Source organism: Hakea prostrata, unplaced genomic scaffold (assembly GCF_041222555.1).
Source record: "Hakea prostrata isolate BN-2017 unplaced genomic scaffold, UWA_Hpros_2 contig_4, whole genome shotgun sequence".
Classification (NCBI taxonomy): domain Eukaryota; kingdom Viridiplantae; phylum Streptophyta; class Magnoliopsida; order Proteales; family Proteaceae; genus Hakea; species Hakea prostrata.
This window is the reverse complement of record NW_028291123.1, coordinates 341,113-367,526: the sequence shown is the minus strand read 5'-3', so window position 1 is coordinate 367,526 and position 26,414 is coordinate 341,113. Positions and strand designations below refer to the sequence as shown.

The following is a 26,414-nucleotide window of genomic DNA, read 5'->3' as shown; positions in this document are numbered from 1 at the left end:
AGAGACTAGCATACTTAAGATTAGAATCATAGTTCATCATTGTCTTTTGTCATATTGCATCATATTGTGACTTGTATCGAATGAACTGTGTATTATGAAATGACTTGCCTTGCTGAGTTCTTTTGAACTCAATCCTTTTGTGCAATGTGTTAGATTATCCGGCAGGTATAGAAGAATTTGATGGCGCATCCTATGACCCGAGCTATGATCCCGCATACTACCCTTCGGGTGATGGCTACGCTGAGAGTCAGGATTGCTGTGCCGAGGAGGATTATCGTTCGTACCAGGGTTAGCCCCACCTTAGTGAGGGAGCGGCCACGTTGGGTTCACTTCATCCTTACTTATGAAGAAGTAATCATTAGGATAGAAGAAACCTATGTGTAGGCCCCATTTCCCTGGATGACTGTAATCATTTGGATATTTCCCCCTTAACTCTTATGGATTTACTCTTGTATACTGTTTGTATTTAAGTTGGATTAACCACTATTCCGCTATGATCAAAGGAGTGACTTCTGATCACTCTTTCCCCCTTGAGATCATTTTTATGAGAAGTTAACACTTGATATTTCCGCACTCTGATTAAGTATCTTTTCTTATTCATTTGATCTATTTATTGCTTACTTTATACATTGATTTTATTGTTCATGATTATGTTATCGTGTATGTGGGAGGCATGGCCACTCGATCTGGATCTTCGGGCTGTGGATCACATCCCGGGTATGCTAGATAGGATACCGGCTGGGTGGATGTGACACATGCACCAATACTTATACTAATGGTGATGTGAGAGAGTGGTGACCTAAACCCCAGCCATGGAATTGTCCAAGATGGATGCATGACCCAATTCACACCGGAGAACCCAAGATACATTGATGGTTGAGGGAAGAGTGATTTGAAACCTACCCAAGGAAGTATGGTGCTATGACTTAAAGCATGTCTACCATAGAGACTAGCATATGTAGAGTTAGAATTATAATTGCATCATTTGTCTCATATCATTTGTATCATGTTATGACTTGAATCATATGGTTTATGTACTATGGATTAACTGCCTTGCTGAGTTCCTTTGAACTCATTCCTTTTTGTGCATTTGCTTTGTTAGACTATTCTACAAGTTTTGAAGAGTCCGATGGCACGTCCTTCGAAGCACCCTATGATGAGCCACACTACCCTCAGGGTAGTGGCTACTATGAAGATTATTGTGAGGGTACCGAAGAGGACTATACTGCACACCAGGATTAGCCCGACACTGGTGTTGGAGCAGCTGTACTGGACTTTGGATATTTACACTTATGAGGATGTGTTTTATGTGACTAAAGAAACATTTGGTTGATGTTACATTTTGAATTCTTATTAAGATTGGATCTGTCTTAACTTTTTGATATACTCATTAGATGTGACTTGTAAACTTAACTTAAATTGCTACTTTCCGCTGATATGTGAGGAAGTGACCTTTGATCACTCACTCTCTCTCTTTTTGAATTATATATATATATATATATATATATATATATCATCTTTATTTCGCACTCTGATTTTTTGTTTTATCTTATTCTTGATTCTTTATTATATGCGTAAACCATGATTATTATCGTTCATGATTGTATTATCACGTATGTGGGAGGCATCGTTGCTCGATACTTGATCTTGGGGACTGTGGATGTGACAATTGGCCCATGTCTAACCTTGTTTTGCGAGCAAGCATTAAGGAATTCAAGGGTTGTTTTTTGGACGCATCATTTGGCGTTGTCTGTGGGAAACGATTCAAAAAAGCCATGATAGACACCAAAGCTACAAGACAATAGAGTCAGAATTTCTAACCTCTTCAATAGAAAGGCCTTCCTCCTCCAGAGGGAAATCATGTTCGTGAAGGTGAACTTCGCGAAGAAGAAGAAATAACCAGAGGAGTTCGCTTGAATGATCCTAACGGTGAGGTTCAAATGGTTCTAGTCATTCAGGAACAGATGAATCAGATATTGGTTCAATTTTTGGAGATGTAGGCAATGCTCCGAATGATGGCTAACGTCTAGGAGCCCCTAGAAGCCCGAACCTCCACGATCATGTGGAAGCAAGAAGGCAAACTTGAAGGACTGAAAGAAGAAATTCTCTAGTAATGGGACATTCTCCCCGAAGAGAAAGAAACTCAACCGAGGGCCAAAATTTCCATCAAGAAAAGAACCAAGGCCAACAAGAGTCACAAGAAGAATTGTCACATCCACCTAGCCGGTATCCTATCTGGTATACCCGGGATGTGATCCACAACCCGAAGATCCAGATCGAGCGGCCATGCCTCCCACATACACGATAACATAATCATGAACAATAAAATCAATGTATATAGTAAGCAATAAATAGATCAAATGAATAAGAAAAGATAATTAATCAGAGTGCGGAATATCAAATGTCAACTTCTCATAGAGGAAATCTCAAAGAGAAAGAGTGATCAGAAGTCACTCCTTCAGCAATAGCGGAAAAGTGGTTAATTAAGTTAAGTTACAACTTGTGTCAAGAACAAATCCATAAGAACTAGAGAGAAAATATCCAAATGATTACAGTCATCCAGGGAAATGGGGCCTACACATAGGTTTCTTCTATTCTAATGATTTCTTCTTCATAAGTGTGGATGAAGTAAACCCAACGTGGCCGCTCCCTCACTAAGGTGGGGCTAACCTTGGTACAAACCATAATCCTCCTCGGCACAGCAATCCTGACTCTCAGCATAGCCATCACCCGAAGGGTAGTATGCGGGATCATAGCTTGGGTCATAGGACGTGCCATCAAGGTCTTCCGGTACTGCAGGATAATCTAACAAATTGCACAAAAGGAATGAGTTCAAAAGAACTCAGCAAGGCAAGTCGTTTCATAATACACAGTTCATTCGATACAAGTCACAATATGATGCAATATGACATGAGACAATGATGAAATATGATTCTAATCTTAAGTATGCTAGTCTCTAAGGTAGACATGCTTTAAGCCATAGCACCATACTTCTATGGGTCGTCTGTCACTCCCCCTCAATCATAAGATATCTTGGGTCTGCCGTGGTAATTGGGTAAGGTCCTCATCAAGCCATGGTTGGGGATTTAGTCAACACTCTCTCAAATCACCATTGGTATAAGTATTGGCGCATGTCGCGGCGAAGCCTAGCCCAATGCAAGTCATCTACTCAGTCGTATCATGTCAGATCCGGATACTTTCCCTATGGCACCGACCAACTCGGTTCCGTATCCTTCACACTAGAGTCAGCGTATCCTATGGCACTAACCAACTCAGACTACGGACTCATCAACCCTATTGGTCATCCACAAATGATAAACGGGAAGCTCTCACGTCCTCTCACGGGTTGGATCCGGTCTTGAGTGCCCGTGAGCCCAGGTCTATCCATTTGCAACCCTACCAATAAATGGCCCCTTTCAGGTATCCGCAGTATGGTTCAAGTCCTCTCACGGAGTGGGTACCGATCTTGAGCGCCCTTCAACTATACTCTACCACGGGTTGTTTGGTCTCAATACCCTTCCGATTCGGGTCTGATACGACAAGGAAAATATCCTAACCATACACCTAGACAATCCTATGCATGTCATCCAACAACCCGGGAAAGCGTTGATGGACACCTTTGGAGAATATCCCATACTACTCTCTCCGATGTCCAAGGACAGAAGTGTCGAAAGGACACTTCCCAATCCCAAGTCATACGTAGTCAATCACAAGCTCAATCTCATCATATCATACTAAATCATTGATTCATCATATAAGCAAGACATATCATAACATGATTGATCATATATATAAAGTAATAAAGTACAATTGAACATGATATTCTAAATGATAGGTAACATTCTACTACTGATGAGAAAGCATATAGTAGTCATGTATGGTAAAGAAATACTTATAGTAACATAACCATTAAGTTCTCATAATGTAAGCATGTTGATATAATTAACATACTTGAGTTAACGACCATCCTTACCTTAATCGAGTTATAAATAAATTCAATGATCACCAAGAATGGTCCCAAAAATCAGTGTTGATACCCTAGACAACATACAAGTAGCATTAGAGAAGAAAGCAATCGAATCGGAGGTCAAATGAATTAATTCGGCCACAAACAGGGTGATCTTATATCTTGGTTGACTGGCTGGTCGACTGTTAGTCGACCAAGTAGTAGACCAAGACTTGTTATCCTCAGGGCAGAATCAAAACTTGGTCCGAAACTAACCTTCTGGTGCTCCGATCAACATGAAATTTGGAGGGCATGTTTATAACATTAAGAGGATACTACACACTAATTTTCATGATGATCCAACGGTCCAATCAGAAATGCCCAAATCGAAATTTTAAGTTCTATATGCTAATTATCAAGAATCAAATTGGAATTGATTGGAATTGTAAAGGATGATGGAAATCAATCAAGTGAATGCTAATAATCAAGTTAAAAACTTAATTTCATAATAATCTAAGCTTAACATGTATCTACATATCAGTTTTGAATCAAGAATAGGTTAAATCGAAAAGAATCAAGGTAATGAAGTGCTAGTAATCTCAATGGAATTATAACATAGCATGAGTGGGGGAGGATCATGGAATTAAAAAGGGGGAAACTCATGGTTAAGTGTTTGCAAGGTTGCAGCACTTCAACCATGGTCTCAAGATCATAGATTGATAGAAAATGAATAGATTAGAAGAAGAATAGAAGGAATCATACCATTAGTTGATGATTAATGTATAACACTAATGATTTGAGTCAAAAATCTTCCCAAACATCAAGGAGAAGCCCAAGAGAGTGTCCAACCTCGAGCTTTGGAGTGCCAATGATTAGTTTAGGTCCTCATTCATGAGTTCCAAAAAGGTAGGGGCAAAATGGGAAGTGATTTAGTGAATATTTGAATTCCATTACTCTTGGTCGACTGGCTAGTCGACTAAGTTAGTTGACCAAGCCATGACAGCAACTTCAGGAGTGGATTCGGGAGGCTATACAGGGTCAAATCGAGCGGGGTTTCCTCCTACAAGTCAATCAACAAGTCTAGTTTCAGAAAATACCTTCGGATTGATCACGGGGTTCCAGGAAGTGCTTCAACTAATTCAATCTTCATCGATGCACATATTTTCACTCAACATTGACAATGTGTTCAAGTAAGGGGCATCATTGTCAATGTTCCTAGGCTTTGTATCAAGCATCGAATCATCCACTAAGAGGGCCCACAGGTCTCTTCTAACACCACTTCGGGTCTTCGGATCTGCAACAGTATAAAATTCGGGCCGGGTCAGGGTTAGGATAAGGCTGGATTTTACAGGTACCCTAATTGGCATACCTGGGTATGTGGTCCATAGTCCCAAGGATCAAGTATCGAGCAACCATGCCTCCCACATACGCGATAACACCATCATGAACAATAATAATCAAGGTCAAAGCATATAATAAATGAAATCATGAATAAGATAAGAACAAGATAATCAAAGCACGGAATAAAAGATACCAATGTATACATATAATTCAAAAAGAGAGAGAGAGAGAGTGAGTGGAAATCACTCCCTCGGTAACAACAAAATGTAGATCAGTTAAAGTTAAGATTACAAATCCAAGTTTCAAAAAGATAACAATATAAAAGTCTAAACTAAGGTCTCCTCCATCTTATACAAAATGTCTTCGTAAGTATAAACATATGAGACCAAACACGGCCTCTCCCACACTAAGGTCGAGCTAATCCTGGTACGGAGTGTAACCACCATCGGGATCTTCACTGTGATCTTCATAGTAGCCAAACCTTGAGAGTAGTATGTGGCATCGGGGTCCGTCTCGATGAAGGAGCCATTAGATTCTTCAACACCTATAGAGTAATCTAACAAAACAATTGCACATAAAGGAATGAGTTCGAGAGAACTCAGCAAGGCAGTTATTCCATACTACATAAGTCACATGATACAAAACATAACATAATGCAAGATGATATGAAACAGATGATGCAAATATGATTCTAACTCTATACATGCTAGTTGCTATAGTAGACATGCTTTAAGTCATAGCACCATACTTGTTTGGGTAGGTCTCAAATCATTCGGTTCCGGTTGGTAATGGGTCCTGCATCCATCTCAAACAATCCATGGCTAGGGTTTCGGTCACCGCTCTCTCACATCACCATTTGGTCTAAGTATTGGCGCACATGTCAAGGTAAAGCCTAGCACATGCAAGTCATTTACTCAGTCGTATCATGTCAGATCCGGATACGTCCATTCCTCCCCTCTCGGGATCCTTTCCGGTATCCTTCACACTAGAGTCGACGTATCCGACTCTCTCAAATGCGGACTCACCAACCCTATTGGTCATCCACAAATAGTAGACAAGAAGCTCTCACGTCCTCTCACGGATATAACTCACCGTTCTCGAGCGCTCGTGAGCCCAAGTCTAGCTATTTGCAACCCTACCAATAAATGGCCTCTAACGAGTATCCACAATGTGATTTATGTCCTCTCACGGGTTGGTTACCGGTCTTGAGCACCCATCAAACCACACTACTATCACGGGTCGTTCGGTCTCAATACCCTTCCGATCCGGGTCTGGTACAACAAGGACATCCTAGCCAACACCACTAGACAAGTCCTATGTATGTCATCCAATAATCTGGGAAAGCGTCAATGGGCATCTTCGGAGAACATCCCATACTATTCCCTCCGATGTCCAAGGACATAAATGTCAAAAGGACATTCCCCAATCCCAAATCATACGTATCCAATCTCATTCTCAGTTACATCATATCATACATAAATGATACTTCATCATGTTGAAAGATAAGTCATAACATCACATGATCAATCATACATGAAATTGACAAGAATGAATAACCATGATAAGCAAGAGTATATAAACATGATACTACTATCACAAAGTACTTACAACAATCATATGATGTCCAAATACAACCAATAAGCTAAGCCTACTAAGTTGTCAACATCAATGTAATAATCACATAGTCTATGCATTTATGGTGATAACAATCCTTACCTTGAGTCAAGATGAAGCTAATCCAATAATCACAAGAGAATGATCCAAAGATGGTAATAATACCCTAGATAAACATAAATGAAAGATTAGAGAAGAAATCGGGAAAATCAGAGGTCGAACAGGTCAAATCGGCGATGTCACATCCAACCAGCCGGTACCCCATCGGTCATACCCGGGTATGTGATCCACAGTCCCAAAGATCACGTATCAAGCAACCATGCCTCCCACATACGCGATAACACAATCATGAACAATAATAATCATGGTTTAAGCATATAATAAAGAATCAAGAATAAGAAAAAACAGACAATCATACTCTAGAATAAAGATGATACCAAGAATATATATATATATATATATATATATATATATATATATATATATATATATATATATATAATATAATATATATATATATATATATATATATATATATATATATATATATATATCAACATATATAGACCAAGGGAGAGAGAGAGAGAGAGTGATCAAAAGTCACTTTCTCACACAGCAACGGAAAGTAGCATAATCAAGTTAAGTCTACAGATTCCATCAAAAGAGTATATCCAAGAAAGTTAAATTACAGATCTAGTTTCAAAGAGAACCCAAAATGTAATATTAAATAAATGTTTCATCAGTCACATTGTCACACCCCACCCAGCCGGATCCGGCCATACCCGAATACCCGTGGGGGTGATACACCGCAAGACCTAGGTTCAGTGACAATTCCATACAACACATAATATAGCATAATTAAAAGGACAATAATAAATCAAGTTCTAATAATAAGTAATCAAATCTGGATTATCAAAAGGTTACAACTATCCATTATCTAAAGTTAATAAAAAAATGGACATCAGAGTTTGAAGGAAGCATAATTTAAACTAAATTGATACCTTAATGGAATCCAAACTCATAAGAATAGTCTTTGCACGGGCATGAAGCTCCATGCAAATCTACATCCTCTTCAATCACTCCTTCAAGGAAGCCTGCCAGCGACGAATCCTCCACTTGGAAGGAGTCCTCATAACCTGCAGAATATTCTAATAGAAACAAACATATAAAAAGGAATGAGTTCAACAGAGCTTAGTGAGGTCAACTCAACATCTTATCATATATTCGTCCACAAGATTCCACATTATATCATGCATTCGTACACAAGATTCCACATCACACATATAGCTTGAGTATCGATAATGTAATTAATGATAGTGATATGATGTATGAATGATTATAATATTATGCTCCTAACTCTATCATGAGGTCTCTATGGTAGACACGCATTAAGTTTGTACACCAATCTCCTTTGGGCGGTCTCAGTCACTCTCCCTCAACAAGAGACGTCTATTGGGTTCTCCACGGTTGTTGGGTAAAGTCTTGTCAAGCCATGGTTGGGGTATAGGTCACCACTCTCTCACATCACCGTTTGGTATGAGATTGGCACGTGTCAATGATAATCTTAGCCCAGTGCAAAGTCATACAGTCTCGTACTACATATGGTCCGGATATCTTCCCTCATGCTTAGTGCCCTTTTGGTTCAATACCTTTCCACCTATGAATGGAATCCTCAATGGGAGGCATCTATTGGATCCCATTCCTTAACCCAGTGGTCATCCACATATAATGGATAAGATGCTCTCCATGTCCTCTCACGGATCATTTCACCGGTCTTGAGCGCCCAGGAGCCCTTATCTATTATATGCAACCCTACCTCTCCATGATGATAGTGGGCCTGCTTGACGCTCAGGACCCAGCCACTAACATCACGGGTTAACCGGCTTTAATACCCCTGCCGGAAGGGTAGTAGTACTCATGAGGTTACCTAGCCAAACACTTCTAGACACTTAGCATTCATGTACTTAAGTCAAGATGCATACTCATGTAAGTTCACTAGGGTAATGGGCAAACCCACAACCCTAGTTTGAAACATAAAATAAAAAGAGTAATTTAATTCAACATCATCCATATATCTTCATATCAATGATTTAGAATTTGAAAGTAAAAGAAAACACTCAATCCATTCAATCTCATCCATCCCATACATTCTCATATTGTTTTCAAAGAATATTGAAAATAGAAGCAAATATACTTGCTTACCTTTCATTCGTGCAAAGTCCTACACATAATCACAAGATAATAAATATTAAAGCAAGGAAATATTATCAATAATGAAATTTAATTACATAATTAAACATGCAAGATAAGGTTGAGTATATTCCTCACCTTTTTAGTTAGCATAAGCTCTCCAAAGTTCCACAAAGTCACACTTACGAGTTCGTGATTATAATCAAAATAAACCTAATCATGTAAGAGGATCATTAAACATAAAATAAAAGTCAAATGAGTTTTAATAAAGTTCCCAAAATCACCCAACAAAAGCCTAATCTGCCAACTAGTTTCGAACCCACCTTTTTCAACCTAGTTTCGGCGAAAATCAATATTTCACCATCGATTCGAAGTCGAATCGAAACGAAACTTTGGAAATGTCTAATTGGCAGCAATATGGTCCTAAGTATACCTTCAATTTGATTTAATTCCATCTCAATCAAAAAGCCCCAATTTTGGGCTCTCACGAGTGCTCTCGGCTGGGTCTGAGAACCAAAATGCAAAATCGTTTGCAATGACTCGCACAAATCACTTACAAACCAAAGGGAAACATAAATGAAACTATTTGCAAGCATTCAAAACACCTATCAAGCAACAACTACTCAAATCTATCATTTATTGTGAAGAACTACTCCTAAAACTAAACTTAAAGAAGAGGGTTTGATGATTCTTACCTTTCCTAACGTTTCCGCAATGATCCGGGTGCCGGCAAGCGTCCGAAGGGGAGGAACCTTCCTTTCCCTTGGTTTCTCTTCCTCCTTTAGCCTCAGCTTTGTACTAGCCTTCTAAAATGCGAGTATGAGAGGTTAGAAACTCAAAATAGGGTTTTAAACATGAAAAACCCGATTCTGCCCCGAAGCTGGAAAATGGCTGGGGGGTTGGGGCGGTCGACCGTCTGTTCAACCGGTCCCAACTTGATCCCTCAAATGGACTCCGATTTTAGTGATTTTTCACTTGTTGGAAAGGTCTTTCAACGATCTTCGATTTGATACCTTATTTGCGTCAATCGGATTCTCCATCGCCGATCTACGGACGTTCCAAAATCACCCTTTCTACACCATCGAGATTAATCTTTCTCTCTTCAATTAAACTTTAGGAGAGTTGATGAGTCATCACAAGGATCATCCACCAACATTGGTTCCATTTCCAACCCTTCGGGCTCCAATTGAATGGCCCACATTTGCCATCAACTTGAGGCCAGATTTTCTTGATTTTGAAGCCACGGGTTAAAGGGGTAGAAATCCGGGGGATTTCACACACATAAAACACATCCTCATGGGTGTAGATGTCCGTGGTCCAGTACAGCTGCTCCAACACCAGTGTCGGGCTAATCTTGGTGTGCAACATAGTCCTCTTCGATACCCTCACAATAATCTTCATAGTAGCCACTACCCTGAGGGTAGTGTGACTCATCATAGGGTGCTTCGAAGGACGTGCCATTGGACTCTTCAAAACCTGTAGGATAGTCTAACAAAGCAAATGCACAGAAAGGAATGAGTTCATAGGAACTTAGCAAGGCAGTTAATACATAATACATAAACCATATGATACGAGTCATAACATGATGCAAATGATATGAGACAAATGATGCAATTATGATTCTAACTCTACATATGTTAGTCTCTATGGTAGACATGCTTTAAGTCATAGCACCATACTTCCTTGGGTAGGTCTCAAATCACTCTTCCCTCAACCATCAATGTATCTTGGGTTCTCCGGTGTGAATTGGGTCTTGCATCCATCTCGGACGATTCCATGGCTGGGGTTTAGGTCACCACTCTCTCACATCACCATTGGTATAAATATTGGCGCATGTCATGGTAAAGCCTAGCCCAATGCAAGTCATCTTCTCAGTCATACCATTTCAGATCCAGATACGTCCATTCCTCGCCCGGGCTATCCTTTCTGGTATCCTTCACACTAGAGTCACGGATATTACTCATCTGGACTCATCAACCCCATTGGTCATCCTCAAATAGTAGACGGGAAGCTCTCACGTCCCCTCACGGATATGAATCACCGATCTTTGAGCGCTCATGAGCCCAAGTCTGACTATTTGCAACCCTACCAACAATGGCCCATTTCGAGTATCCGTAATATGATCTATGTCCTCTCACGGATTGATTACCGGTCTTGAGTGCCCATCAAACCATACTACTACCACGGGTCATTCGGTCTCAATTCCCTTCCGAATCGGGTCTGACATGACAAGGACATCCTAGCCATACACCTAGACAAGTCCTACATATGTCATCCAATAATCTGGGAAAGCATTGATGGACACCTTCGGAGAACATCCCATACTATTCCCTCCAATGTCCAAGGACATAAATGTCAATAGGACATTCCTCAATCCCAAATTATACTTATCCAATCACATTCTCAATTCATCATGTCACACATACATAATACATCATCATATTGGAAATCATATCATAACATCGAATAATTCAAGTGTCACATCCACCCAGCCGGTACCCTACCTGGCATACCCGAGTGTGTGATTCACAGCCCCGAAGATCAAGTATCGAGGTAATCAACCTCCCACATAGACAATAACATAATCATGAACATAAATAATCAATGTGCAAAGTATAAATAAGAGATCCAAATAAGGAAGGAATAAATCATATATCTCAGAGTACGAAAGACAATCAAAATGTCCAAATCATAAAGTAAAGTGAGGCGGAAATCTCACTCTACCAAAGGCGGAAAAGTAGTTCCAAAAAGAAAAGGAAAAGGGATGAAAACTAATCCCAGTAGCAAGTACAATGAGTGACTAAATTGTTTTCAATCTTATAGAGAACATCTCTATAAGTATAAATCTCAAAAATGGCCCAAGGGCGCTTCCACTCTATGGTCGGACTAAGCATCGTACGCAGCATAACCACCCGCGGAATCTTCAATGTAATTGTCGTAACCGCAATCACCTTCTTGGAGATATGTCTCTTCTCCTTGCGCTTCTTCATACGAGCAGTCATGATACTCAGAACCTGTAAAGAAATCTAGCAATACATAGCACAAAAGGAGTGAGTTTCTAAAGAAACCCAGTAAGGTAGTTAATCCATAATAACATAAATAGCAGTATTTCAAAGCAAAGTAAGATGCAATGTGTTATAAAACATATGATGCAATATGATTCTAACTCTATGTATGCTGGTCTTTATTGGCAGACATGCTTTAAGTCATAGCACCATATGTCACGCCCTCCCAGCCGGTACCCTATCTGGCATACCCGAGAGTGTGATCCACAGCCCGAAGATCAGGTATCGAGTGATCAACCTCCCACATAAACAATAACATAATCATGAACAACCATAACAAGAGTGCGGAAGATAAATCATAGATCCAATAATGAAAGAATGAATCATAAACGAAACGGAATAATAGATATAATCAGAGTGTCAAACAGATAAGTAAAGTGAAGCAAAAATCCCACTTTACATCCAGCGGAAAAGTAGCTCGAAAGAATAAACTAGATAAAAGCTAATCCCAGTAGCAAGTACATTGGGTAACTAAATTATTCTCCACTTTGTAGACGACATCCTTGTATGTATAGATCTCATAAATAGCACAAGGACGCTTCCACTCGATGGTCGGACTAAGCATCGTACGGAGCATAACCACCCGTGGAATCTTCAGAGTAATTGTGGTAACCGCAATCACCTTCCTGGAGATATGCCTCTTCGCCTTGCGCTTCTTCATAGGGACCGTCATAGTATTCCGTACCTGCAGGATAGTCTAACAACATTGTACAATAAAGGAATGAGTTTCAAAGAAACTCAGTAAGGCGATTAAAATCCATAATAACATAAATGGCAGGATTCCGGAACAATCATAAATGCAATATGATATGAGACAAACAATGAATGAATGAATCTAACTCTATGTATGGTTTGGTCTCTATTGGCAGACATGCTTTAAGTCATAGCACCGTACTTCTTTAGGAAAGTCCACTCACATCCTCAACCATTTAAGATATCTTGGATTCCCTCCAACCATTTAAGATATCTCGGGCGACCGATTGGTAATGGGTCCTTCATCCCTCGGGACAAACCTTGGCGGGGGGTTAAGTCAACACACTCTCTCACAACCATTTGGTATAAGACGGCGCATGTCGGGGTAATACCTAGCCAAATGCAAGTCTTCTACTTGGTTACATCAAGTCGGATCCAGATACTTCCATTCCTCGTCCCGACGATCCTTTCCGGTATCCTTCACACTAGAGTCCTCATAGTCCCCGACTACGGACTCACCAACCCTATTGATCATCCACATATGGTAAACGGGAAGCTCTCACGTCCTTTCACGGGTTGGTTACCGGCTTAAGCGCCCGTGAGCCCAAGTCTAACCATATGCAACCCTACCAATAAATGGCCCCCACAATGTGATTCCTGTCCTCTCACGGGTTGGTTACCGGTCTTGAGCGCCCATGAATCCCCATTGCTACCACGGGTCGTTCGGCCTCAATACCCCTCCGATTAGGGTCGACATAACAAGGACATCCTAGCCAAACACTACTAGACAATCCATATATGTCATCCAACAGTTTAGGAAGGTGTCCAGAGGGCATCTCCGGAAACATCCCATAATATTCCCGTAGTAGTCCAAGGACAGAAGTGTCAAAAGGACACCTCTCCTTTCCAAACCATACGTAAGCATACACATGCATCAATTCATATCATCACATATATGGTAACTCCATATATGGAAAGAAATCAATATTTACAATCATTTGTATAACATTGGTAAGTAAATCATACATGAATCAATTCAATATGAATAAGTAATGCTACTGTAATCAAAGTTATGCAACAGTAGTATATCATTGTAAGAATCTAATTTAAGAAACATATTAATGATATTCAAATATAGAAACTAGATTCATGCTATCTATGTAATTAAGGAAATAACCATCCTTACCTTTTATAACTCGCAAAGAATCCTAAGAAATCAAGTAAGATCTTGGCAAACTTGAGAAGAAGGTCCTAAACAAGTATATACAACATATTAGGAAAGATCCCTAACAGAAAATATAGCAAAGCATCCGAAACAGACCAATCTGGAGTTCTGTACTCATTGGTCGAGTGGATTGGTCGAGTGGTCCAGTCGACCAATCAGTCACCAATGCAGACGATAGCTTATAAAATCAGAGTTTTGAGATATGAAATCCGAATTTGGTGGTTCAAAAGGGTACTAATCAAGGGGTAGACTACATCGGTAGTATTCTAGCATATAGGGGACCTCAAAACACTAATCAAATCAAGGTATCAAGATCCAAATTAGGAAACAAAAAGTTACCATAAATAAATCAAACATGGATCTTGATGAATTTTGAAATAGAAAACAAGGACAAGAACAATAGGAGGATGGATCATTGCTTTCGTAATGAAAACATGAAAACATGCATAGGTCTTCATAGAATAAGGCTTAGAAGCATAAATCTAAATAAGGAAATAAAACCTACCATATATGTACTATCATGCATCATGAAGAACACATAGTAAGGTAGAAGAGAACAACTAGAATTCTATGGATTATGGATTATAGAAAGAAAACACAACCATTAACCACTAACATGATCAATGAAAGAAGATCCAAAGAGATCGAATTCAGATTAGGAAATTAACAGAGATTAAATCATGGTTTGATCATGAATCCTTCAAAAGCTTGCAATGATCATGGTTAAGATCATTGTTCTAGCCTTAAATCCTTAGGATGATCATGAGAACATGTTCAGAGATGTTTGCAACAGAGGATGCAGATCTCTTCAACTCAAAAACCAACCAAAGGAAAGAAAAACAAAGATGTAGGAGAAGAAGAGAGAGTAGACATACCTTTTGATGCAAAAAGAAGAGTTCCGACGAAGATCCCCAAGAAAACTCCAAGGATGCAAGAGAGATGACTTGCAGAGGTCTTTGGTTCGCTCAGAGGGTTTGGAGGCAGCAAATACGAAGTGGACTCGAGGTTAGACTTAAATAGAGCAAGAATCAACCTAATTGCCAAAGACAGCACCCATTGGTCGAGTGGATTGGTCGACCGCCCGACCGACCAATCATCACCAATGCAAAGAAGGCCAAAACGAGGGAATTGAAGGCCCGGATCAAATCCAAACCTAAAGGGGTTTTGCACACAAGTCAAGTGACTTACCTAGTAGGTAGAAATGCCTTCAAACCAAGATAGAGAGCACTCCAAGTCCATCAACTAATTAGATCTTCATCAGGATTCTGTTTCCATAAATAGAACCTCATCATCAACCTTCATGGATTCAAAGCCGACACCAAGTCCTCTCGGGATGGCCCAAAGCTGACTTCTTACTTTACTTCGGGTCATCGGACCTACAAATGACAAGGTTTCCGGGTCAAGGTTAGGGCTGGGTTTCACACCATACTTCTTTAGGAATGTCTCATCACACAAAGCCTTTTGGTAGTGGGTCCGGCATCCCTCGGGACATTCCATGGCTAGGGTTTAGGTCACCACTCTCTCACATCACCATTGGTCTAAGTACTGGTGCATGTCAGGGTCAAAGCCTAGCCAAATGCAAGTCTTCTACTTAGTTACATCAACTCAGATCCAGATACGTCCATTCCTCGCCCCTGGCGATCCTTTCCAGTATCCTTCACACTAGAGTCCTCATAGTCCCTGACTACGGACTCATCAACTGTAAAATCCGGCCTTATCCTAACCCTGACCCGGCCCGGATTTTATACTGTTGCAGGTCCGAAGACCCAAAGTGGAGGTAGAAGAGACTTGTGGGCCCTCTTAGTTGAAGATTCGGTGCTTGATCCAGAGCCTATGGACATTGACAATGATGCCCCTTACTTGAGCACATTGTCAGTGTTTAGTGAAAATCTACGCATCGAAGAAGATTGAATTAGTTGAAGCACCTATTGAACCCCCGTGCTCAATCCGAAGGTATTTCTTGAAACTAGACTTTTGATTGATTTGTAGGAGAAAACCCAACTCAATTCGGATCTATCTGGCCTTCCATTTCCCTGTTCTAAGTTGCTGTCAAGCCTTGGTCAACTGACAGTCGACCAGCCAGTCGATCAGCAGTAATGGATTTCAAAATTTTAAAAAATTTCTTCCCATTTTGCCCCTACCTTTTTGGAACTCGTGAATGAGGACCTAAACTAATCATTGGCACTCTAGAGCACGAGGTTGGACACTCTCTTGGGCCTTTCTTGATGTTTGTGAAGATCTTTGACTCCAATCATTAGTATTACACCTCAATCATCAACTCAAGGTATGATTCCTCTTATTCCTCTTCTAATATATTCATTTTTCTATCAATTTATGATCTTAAGACCATGGTTGAAGTGCTGCAACCTTGCAAACACTTAACCATGAGTTTCCCCCTTTCAATTCCATGATTATCACCCCACTCTTGCTATGTTATGCTCCCATTAGGATTGCTTACATTTCATTGCTTTGATTCCTTTCATTTCAACCTATTCTTGATTCAAAACTGATATGTAGATGCATGTTAAGCCTAGATTATTATGAATTCATGATTCTAACTTGATTCTTAACATTCACTTGATTGATTCCCATCATTCTTTACAATTTCAATCAATTCCAATTCGATTCTTGATATTTATCATATAGAACATAGGGCTTCGATTTGGGTATTTATAATTGGACCGTTGGATCGTCATGCAATTTAGTGTGTAGTGTCCTCATATTTTTATAATCACGCCCTCCAAATTTCGTGTCGATCGGAGCACCGGAAGGTCAGTTTCAGATCAAGTCTTCAATTCTGCCCATGGTTAACAAGTCTTGGTTGACTGCCTTGGTCGACTGACAGTCGACCAAGCCAGTCAACCAAGATATGATAACATCCCTGTACTTGGCCGAATTGCTTCATTTGACCCTCCAATTCGATTGTTTTCTTCTCTGATGTTACTTATATGTTGTCTAGGGTACCAACACTGCCTTTTGGGACTATTCTTGGTGATCATTGATTTTATTTACGACTCGATTAAGGTAAGGACGGTCGTTAACTCAAGTACATTGATTATGTAAACATGCTTATACTTTGAGAACTCAATGGATATATTTCCTATGTGTACTCCTTAACCATGCATGACTATTATATGCATTTTATCAGTAATTGCATGTTATATGTCATTCGAAATATCATGCTTAATTATCCTTTATGATTATGTATATGATTAATCATGTTATGACATGTCTTTAATTATATGATGAATTATTGAATTGATATGATATGATGAGATTGAACTTGTGAATGACTACGTATGACTTGGGATTGAGGAGTGTCCTTCCGACACTTCTATTCTTGGACATCGGAGGGAATAGTATGGGATATTCTCCGAAGGTGTCCATTGACACTTTCCCGGGTTATTGGATGACATACATAGGATCTTCAGTCAATCTTTGATCCCGTGGTAATACACGCCTCCCTGCATCGCAATGATTAGGTTGTTGTGGTAATACCATCCGTCTGGTTAGGACACGGAGTGCTTGACTTACTTCCAAAAGTTGGATCTTCACTTGATTCAATTGATCTTGGAGTGTCTCTGGAGGATCGTGTCCCCCTTGACCGCCATCTACTTCGAGAGGTGGTAAACTTCCCTGAGGAATATCTGGATTATTTTCTCTAGGAATTTGGACACCAGTATCGCGTTGTGCAGCAGCTATTGTTGATCTAGTCACCATAGCTTTCTGAATCTTCCCACAGACGGTGCCAAATGATGTGTCCAAAATCTGCTTAGCCCTTAGATCTCCTTGGAATGACCTGCAAAACGAAAGAATTAGATGTGGCCCGACCGCTGGGGTCGGGAGTCCACCTCCGAAGGCTAAGTCAGTCAATGAACTTAATCACAAACGGCTCTGCTAGACACATAGAGCTAAGGAATGAATAATTGGAATATGATCTAGATCGTAAGCATATGAATGTTTACGTCCAAAGGTGTGTGTATGGATTTGGTGTCCTCCTTACCTTGTAGGTAAGTAAGGTTTATATAGAGTGTACCTTCGAATCTTCTTCGTTGGATGCATTTGAGCCTTCTTCGGATAGTCGTTGGATTCTAACAGTTAGATCCGTTGAGCGATAGACTTTTACTAGTTTGAACTAGTAGAGGACTCCGAGATAACCTTACGGTTATCCGGTGATTATCCCTTCAATAGCGATAAGTGACAGCCGCCAAGTTGTGTCTGCCATCATTAGGGTAATTAACCTAATCCATAAGTCGGATTAGGGCGTGCCTGTGGTTGATTTAGTTTTCTTCCTCAGCAAGCTACCTCCTGGACCCGGCTTGCTCGGAAGCGAGTTGATTCCCTTCAACTTGACCGGGGTCGAGGGTCAAACCAAGTACGAACCAGGTTCGGTCATCTTTTCTCCATATCACCTGCAGTTGTTCACCTGGGTATTGCGATTTGTGGTTATCACGCTGCACCTGTCGACTTCCTTTTGGAGCTCGTTCTCTCTTTGGCAATCCCTTGGATTGGCTCTATAGCAATGTTACTCCTTAAGTTAAGCCTTGTTGTCTAGTCATGGACATATTGGGCGATTATTTCTATCTTTGCTCAGTTGACTTTATATGTGGAGGTCAAATTAGCGTGGTCCGAGTTAGACCGATCCCCCTCTCTTGGTCTATACCTAGCCCAACCTCATATGGGGGCCTTCACAATCAGTGCAAATCCCCAACTGGTTCCCCTTCACTCAATGATGGAAGAGGATTATGAGTTTGTTTAATACTTACTTCGTTTGGCTATGTCTAGGGTAACTGTGATATCAAGTCTTGAATTTGAATGCCAAGGGGTTGAGAAGTATTTCAAGCAAGAAAAGATAGTGGTTCCAAACTTTCCTTGAGTGTGAACAATGAAGGAACAAATGTTATTGTGAAGTGTGTGAGAGTGAGACCCCACAAAAAAGGCAATTCAAAGGGACATTATATCCTCTTTGTAATGGTAGATCTACTGTAGCCTGTTGGTAATCTTTGGTGTATTAACTTCCAAAGAAATTGTAAAATCAGAGGTGGCAATGGTAAATGATATAACCTGAGCCACTTGAAAGGTTGTGGATATGTTGTTGAGTTCAGATCGTCTCCCCCGACATAAAGCACTCTGTGCTCTCTCGACGGCTGTTGATCACAAATTATAGGGGGCTTACAAGATTAAGTGATGGAATTTATATTTTTATATTTTATTATTTTTTTACTTGTAAGCCCCATATAATATACAGTTGTAACGCTGTTGGGGAGTACAGAGTACTTTATGTCAGAGGAGATGATCCACACTCTGTGTTGTTGCCAATAGTAAAAGCCAATGCTAACCTTTTAATTGGTAAACAAGCCAATACTAACCTGTAGGCTGAGTGGACTGAGAACTGTCCCAAAGTTCTGGGTCTCTAGGTAAATTTGTCTTAAAAGTCGAGTCAATGGAAGTGGAATTTGTATGATGAGGTGAGTAATATCTAGAGGTCACCAAGAGTTGATCAAGTCTATATTCCAGGTGGACGAGTGACGAGTGTTGATTGATGAGGTCAGATACTCTCGAAGGTGCTTGAGCAGCCACCGGAAAAGAACCTTTATGCAATGAAAAATTATGAATCCATTCATATAGCCAAAGCCAATTATCATTTTTCGTTGAAAAGAATATGCCACTTACTTCCAACGCAGTATAAAATTTTCCACGTAGCTCGACTCTTTTTGGGGCTGAACTGTCCTCTATAAGCACTCTTTTTAAACTAGCTAGGACAAGTCTGAGATAGATAAAAGAACTGTGCTCCTTTCACATTTTTAAGCGTACATTTAAGAAGAAGTCCCATGACTCCCATCCCTAAAGGCCTAACCATTAATAAAGTAAATTACAAATAGGCCCCCACTCAGCTACCGAGGTGCGCATGTAACTTGTAAGCGTTGCCTCAAAATCTTTGGGTCACCCGTTACATCGTTGTTCTTCTCGCTCAAGGTTTATATTGTAATTTCACTTGAGCCCTCGATCATCTCCACAGTCCATACAAGAAGCAGAGTGAAGCTGTCTCGTCTCCCCATATCTCTTCGTAGGAAGAAAGCGAAAACAAACCCTAGCCATTGCCATGGCTTCTCGGAAGGTTTTATCATCTCTCTTTAGATCGTCTGTGCGGCGATCTGCGTCGAAGCCATCGTCATCAGTCATCCAACCTAGAGGTCCTTCTCCTTCCCCTTCAGCTCGCGCTTCTCCCAAGGGTTATCTCCTCAATCGTGCGGTAGATTATGCCACTTCTGCAGCAGCTGCACCACCATCACCTACTTCCGCTCCTGCGAAAGGGTCTGGCCCCAGCGGGAAAATCACTGATGAATTCACTGGTGCTGGATCGATCGGTCGAGTCTGTCAGGTCATCGGTGCCGTCGTCGATGTCCGATTCGATGAGGGTTTGCCTCCGATCTTGACTGCTCTGGAGGTTATGGACAATTCGATCCGTTTGGTTCTTGAAGTTGCTCAGCATTTGGGTGAGAGTACGGTGAGGACCATCGCCATGGACGGAACTGAGGGTCTTGTTCGTGGTCAGAAGGTGCTCAACACGGGTTCTCCCATTACTGTGAGTATTTGTTATTTTGTAAATGTTTTAGCGTAACTGTTGTCCCTTTGTGTTTATCTGAATTAGAGTTTGGTTTTAATATAATTTTTTTTAGTTCTCTTGATACATTTGATTGATCCTCGAATAGCATAATGTAGATGTTGATATAGTGGGGGGGTGGGTTCTGTGGCAAAAACTTCTGATTGCAATCTATCAAAAGCTTATGAATTTTGAACCTTGTTGGCTGTAGCTTATTGAAGAAGTAGATCTTTTGTTTGTTTGACACTTGCTTGCGTGTTCACTGAGGAAGGTCTATCATTTGAAATTTCTTTTTGACGAATGGGTCTACGGATCCTCTCAGTTTCACGATAGTTTTTCCAAGAGAATGGTATCTGTGGGTTTTATTAATTTTTTTGGGTTACTCTATTGATGTATGTTGATCTTGTTTAGCTGGTCACATTTGACCCCAAAGTAAAGCTGAAATGGCTTTTTAGTTTTAATTTCAGGTGCTTCATTAATTATTCTCCTATCATTGTGATAAGTGACTACTTAGGTCATCTCTTGGATTCAGTTAGCGATCTTACTTGTAGTTATGAAGAACCATCTTTTAGCACTTGTTGTAAGGAATTAGGGTATTGGTTTTAGCTTTTATCTGGCAATTTCTCCGAGATAGTTTGCTTGGTCTTCGCTCTTACAATGCTGTTCATTTCCTTTATGCCAGCAATTGTTTTGTCCTGATGCACAGGTTAGCACAGCTCTTGGGGAATCACATTGCCTTGAATTGAGTGTTTAATTGTTTTATTTGTTAAATGTGACATTCATTATTCAGTCATCCTAGCATTTATCTCTATGCTTACTCTAGAGTACGTTTCATATGGTTCACATCCTAGCTTACATTATCAGTTCGCTGATCAGCTTATTATTTTTGATAGGACTGTGCTTGTGGTTTTATTATTATCATTCAAAAGATTTTTTCCCCCTTTTCTCATTTAGCTCTTTATGTCCACCTATCTGGGTCTTATTGTCGTTGTCCTTAGCTTATGTGAGTTCGTTTCTGAATTTTTAGGTGCCTGTGGGAAGAGCAACCCTTGGGCGTATCATGAATGTTATTGGAGAGCCTATTGATGAGAGGGGTGATATAAGTAAGAAACTTTGATCCTTTTCCTTGTGTTATCATTGATTCAGGGTGTTTTCTGCTTTTCCTTTCTATTATTGAATTATTCTTCTAACATCTCTGTTTTCCATTTTAATAGACACCGACCATTACCTGCCCATCCATCGTGAGGCACCAGCGTTTGTTGATCAGGCAACTGAGCAACAGATCCTAGTCACTGGAATTAAGGTTTATACAAATTTTCCATTATTTTGTTTTCGTTTCCATTTTTTTTTTGGGGGTAAATCCATTTATTGAATGTGTTGGTTCATTACAAGCTGCTTCATCCCTATGTTCTGCTTTGTTTTGAAATTGCATTCTATACCGAAATATTTTGCTGTTCCTTTTCTAAAGTGTGATATTTTTTGTATTTACAGGTTGTGGATCTCCTAGCACCATACCAGAGAGGAGGAAAGATTGGCTTGTTTGGTGGTGCTGGGGTAGGAAAAACAGTGCTTATCATGGAACTGATCAACAATGTTGCCAAAGCTCATGGTTTGTTTCTATAGATGTTAATGTCAAAATGTTCATTATGTTTTTAGTTTACTAGTATTGAATGTTGTGCTTTACTATTCATTCAGGTGGTTTCTCTGTCTTTGCTGGTGTTGGTGAGCGTACTCGTGAGGGTAATGATCTCTACAGAGAAATGATGGAGAGTGGTGTTATCAAGCTAGGGGATAAGCAGGTCCTTTTTGTGGCAATTAATTCCCGGTGCTTGTAATCTATTTTGTAGTTTTCCATTATTTGCTTGTTATTGAAGCTCAATGTTTCTGTTTCACTAGAGTGAAAGCAAGTGTGCTCTTGTATATGGTCAAATGAATGAGCCTCCTGGTGCACGTGCTCGTGTGGGGCTTACCGGGCTCACAGTGGCTGAGCACTTCCGAGATGCTGAGGGGCAAGATGTGCTTCTCTTCATTGATAACATTTTCCGTTTCACACAAGTAAGCTCCATTTTCTTAAAAATTGCTGCTTTCCTATGCACTTGATCCTCCGGCCTCAATAACGCTACCACAAATTGGAAGAAGAAGTTGGTAGAGAATCCCATTATTCTTTGAATGTTCTTTTTTTTTCCTTTAAAAAGGAACTTCTTTTGTGCAGGCGAACTCAGAGGTTTCTGCTTTGCTTGGTCGTATCCCGTCCGCTGTCGGATATCAACCAACTTTGGCTACAGATCTTGGAGGCCTTCAAGAGCGTATTACCACAACTAAGAAAGGTTCTATCACATCAGTCCAAGCCATTTATGTGCCAGCCGACGACTTGACAGATCCTGCTCCTGCCACAACTTTTGCCCATCTGGATGCCACAACAGTGTTGTCCCGACAGGTATTTCTATTTTTTGAATAGAAATTATTCCATGACAATTCTTTTTCACAATGCTCCTTTTTGTTGACCTATCGAACTTTAAAATGGTCCTTTTATTTACAGATCTCTGAGCTTGGTATCTATCCTGCTGTCGATCCCCTAGATTCTACATCCCGTATGCTTTCTCCTCATATTTTGGGAGAAGATCACTACTTTACAGCCCGTGGTGTGCAGAAGGTTTTGCAGAACTACAAGAATCTTCAAGATATTATTGCCATTTTGGGAATGGATGAGCTCAGTGAAGACGACAAGTTGATTGTTGCTCGTGCCCGTAAGATACAAAGGTTCCTGAGTCAGCCTTTCCATGTTGCAGAAGTTTTCACTGGTGCCCCAGGGAAGTACGTAGAACTGAAGGAGAGCATTACAAGTTTCCAGGTAAGAAAATACGTTGTTTAACAGTGCTTTCTGATACAGTCATTACTAGCTGTGATTCACATTTTTTTCTATTCAATGCCGTTCTTTATAAATAGGACTGATATATGAACTTCAAGAACCATGCAAATATGTACTCTCATGCTCATATGTATAATTGGATTTTCAATCAACAGTTTTCTAACACCAGCTTTACGCTTAATCATGCTACCATGGTTGGTTTGATTAGTGATTGTTAGCTTCTAAACTGGATAGTTATATTTGTTTTTAGACATTGGAAAAGCTATTAACAATGGCAGATCGCTTAAATGCTCTGCAGAAGAACAAATTTGTTAATGCCTATCAAGTCATCATCATTACTGATGGAAAAACCACTTTAAAGCTCCTTATGTTTCAAGCTGCACATTGATGTCACAGTAAAAGTAAAAATAAAAATGGATGCTTTTTTTTGAACGCTATTGAATGCAACATTGTTTTGAATGATATTTGAACTTACAAACTGAGAACTTTTAATGCTAAAATATGTTGCCTGTCTTTCTCCTCATTTGGTATTTGAATCATCGGTGCCTGTGTAGAGTTGTCAAGGTTTTGCCTAGGCACTACAGTTGCCCAGCTGGTATCACCTTACTTTGTATTACCCCTGGGATGCCTTGATTCTTGTTGTGACAACAAGGCCTCATCTGCCACATCTAAAGTGTAATAAAGTGTTGAATTGTAATAAAGTGTCGACCAAAAAAAAGAATTATAATAAAGTGTCCACCAAAAAAAGAATTATAATAAAGTGAATAGTTCTGTTGTATGCTACCCACATACAGTTGATGGTTTAGTATATTTTGTTTGTCCATGTGGAAGAGTAATGTGTTAATTCTGATTGTTGGCTATCTAGGTAAGAATCATAAAATTTGTCACCCATCAAATTTGAGCCTTTAATCCCATTATATATTTGCAAATATAATGCCATGCCCTTAGCATACACCATCTTGTGGTCTGGTATTTTTCAATTCTGGGCCAAAAGTTGACATTTCAGAAGGGGACCTTGTGCTACCTGCTCATAAAATTCCAGAAGCACCAAATGTGTTGCATCTTGGTGCCCATCCTCAATTGTATCCATCGGGTGGTGTGCGTGAAGTTTCTTTCATGTATTAATGTATACTGTTTTATCTTGTCATTATTGCTCCTGGTACAATTGCCAGTGTCATAGTTGGCTAGACGATCATGGTATTTTGTTATCTGACTAAGGTGTCTCATGTCCTTGTGTTCTAGCCTTCTAGGATTTATTTGGGCTTAATGATTTTGGTTGTCTAATAATTGTTCCTCTTTTTATTTTTTTTATGTGCTGTAGATTTCATGTCTTCTGTTTTTATGGAAGTTACAGGTGTTCTGTTTATTTCTATGAGTCAATTAGGTGCTTGAATGTAATTTTGTTGACTGTTTATCTTGTAATTGGCTCTCGAAGAATTCTGCTTTTCACCGTACATTTTCTGTGCAATTTTGTCCACTTTTGCTCTCTGGGTTATATAATTTTCTGTTATCTGCAGTCAAACAAGTATTTCTGGAGTTGTCAGTTAATGTCGGTACAGTGTTTTGATTTCATTTAAAATGATGGTTACATGTTTTACTGGGAAACTTCTTAGTGAATGTAGTTTTGTGATTCCAAAATTTTGAACCACTCGTGTTATACTTGTCGGATGTATCTGTCACTTGGGATTTTATTGTCATTGTTCTAGTTGACTTTGGGTCTGATTTCTTTCTTTTTGGGTTCCTCCCTTAAAGTTTCTTTGTCATTTACTTTTATTTATTAGAGTTTGATTATTGATGATATGATGCCCTTGTATACACGTTTTCTTATATGTGGTGTGTTGAATGCTTTGTAGGGAGTATTGGATGGGAAATATGATGATCTTTCTGAGCAGTCTTTCTATATGGTTGGAGGAATCGAAGAAGTCATCGCCAAGGCTGAGAAGATTGCAAAGGAGTCTGCAGCATAAGGGAGTCGTAGTTTGTTGTCCTTTTTCACTTTCCCCTCCCCTCTTTTAAACACCTTGGAAATCAATAATTTGATTGATGGTGGCTCTTGCCAGCATCAAAGGTTAGCATATTTTTTTTCCCACCGGTTTAACTCTTATTATTTGGTGCTTTTTGCCGGATTTGTGATGGGTAGGGACACGAGCTAGAGGGTCTGCTCTGCTGGTATATCTGTTTTCTTTTTCTTTTTCTTTTTTTGGTTCAATAATGTTAAAATGATAGAGAATCATGAACACGTGTAATTTTTCTATGCCAAACAACTTGCATCTTTTGAGCTGGAATACATTCCAGGGAAGCTTCTACTTGGGCGGGTTGGATGATTCTTGCTTGCAGATGTATGCGAACTTATTTGGCATAATTCTCCATGGATGAGGGAGTTCACTGGTTTTACCGTGGCATTTTGATAGTGATGCAACTGAAATTGGTTTGTTTTAGCAAGAATGGGGAACTTAGGGTAACGGTAAGGTTGCCTCAATTGTGACATGGTGGTCTTGAATCATATTGCATTCGATACCATCTTGTTTTCCTTGTAAAAAGAACTTTGTTTTTAGTTACTGTTTTTCAAATTTCCAATTTATATAGTGGTTTCTCTTAGATCTGGCTTACCATGTTTAAGGTTGTATTAGTTCTTTCGACTCGAGTGATTGTGATTGTGCTTTTTGGAGAATGCTAATCATGTTCCCGCGGTCGTCAATTTTGTAGCCCCAAGAAATCAGTGGTTGTTTTCGGTTAACAAGAATATACACTATTGAGCTTTAGATGAGAGTGGACTATTGTGTTTCTGATAGTTTGGGCCCCGGCCCCCACATCGTTTAAGGTGAGAGATTAAGATTTTTGTGTCCAATTTGAGTTCGAGGTCAGGG

At 39.9% G+C, this 26,414-nt stretch overlaps 1 protein-coding gene across 1 annotated transcript; it reads left to right on the top strand.

Annotated features, from left to right (window-relative positions):
* Nucleotides 1-20,080: 20,080 nt before the first annotated feature.
* On the top strand, nt 20,081-25,846 carry LOC148999449 (ATP synthase subunit beta, mitochondrial-like). The gene is made up of 9 exons (XM_089141118.1): nt 20,081-20,660; nt 21,706-21,781; nt 21,893-21,981; nt 22,170-22,287; nt 22,374-22,477; nt 22,575-22,733; nt 22,891-23,115; nt 23,218-23,529; nt 25,401-25,846. Exons 1-9 carry the CDS (start codon nt 20,178-20,180, stop codon nt 25,512-25,514), a joined length of 1,680 nt encoding a protein of 559 aa, XP_088997244.1. The 5' UTR covers nt 20,081-20,177; the 3' UTR covers nt 25,515-25,846.
* The last annotated feature ends 568 nt before the right edge of the window (nt 25,847-26,414 follow it).

Excerpts from the sequence above, each read along its gene's own strand:
- LOC148999449 (XM_089141118.1), top strand. The coding sequence starts at position 20,178 with ATGGCTTCTCGGAAGGTTTTATCATCTCTCTTTAGATCGTCTGTGCGG. Across the intron at positions 20,661-21,705 it reads ACACGGGTTCTCCCATTACT|GTGCCTGTGGGAAGAGCAAC; the intron begins GTGAGTATTTGT and ends CTGAATTTTTAG. Across the intron at positions 22,478-22,574 it reads TCAAGCTAGGGGATAAGCAG|AGTGAAAGCAAGTGTGCTCT; the intron begins GTCCTTTTTGTG and ends CTGTTTCACTAG.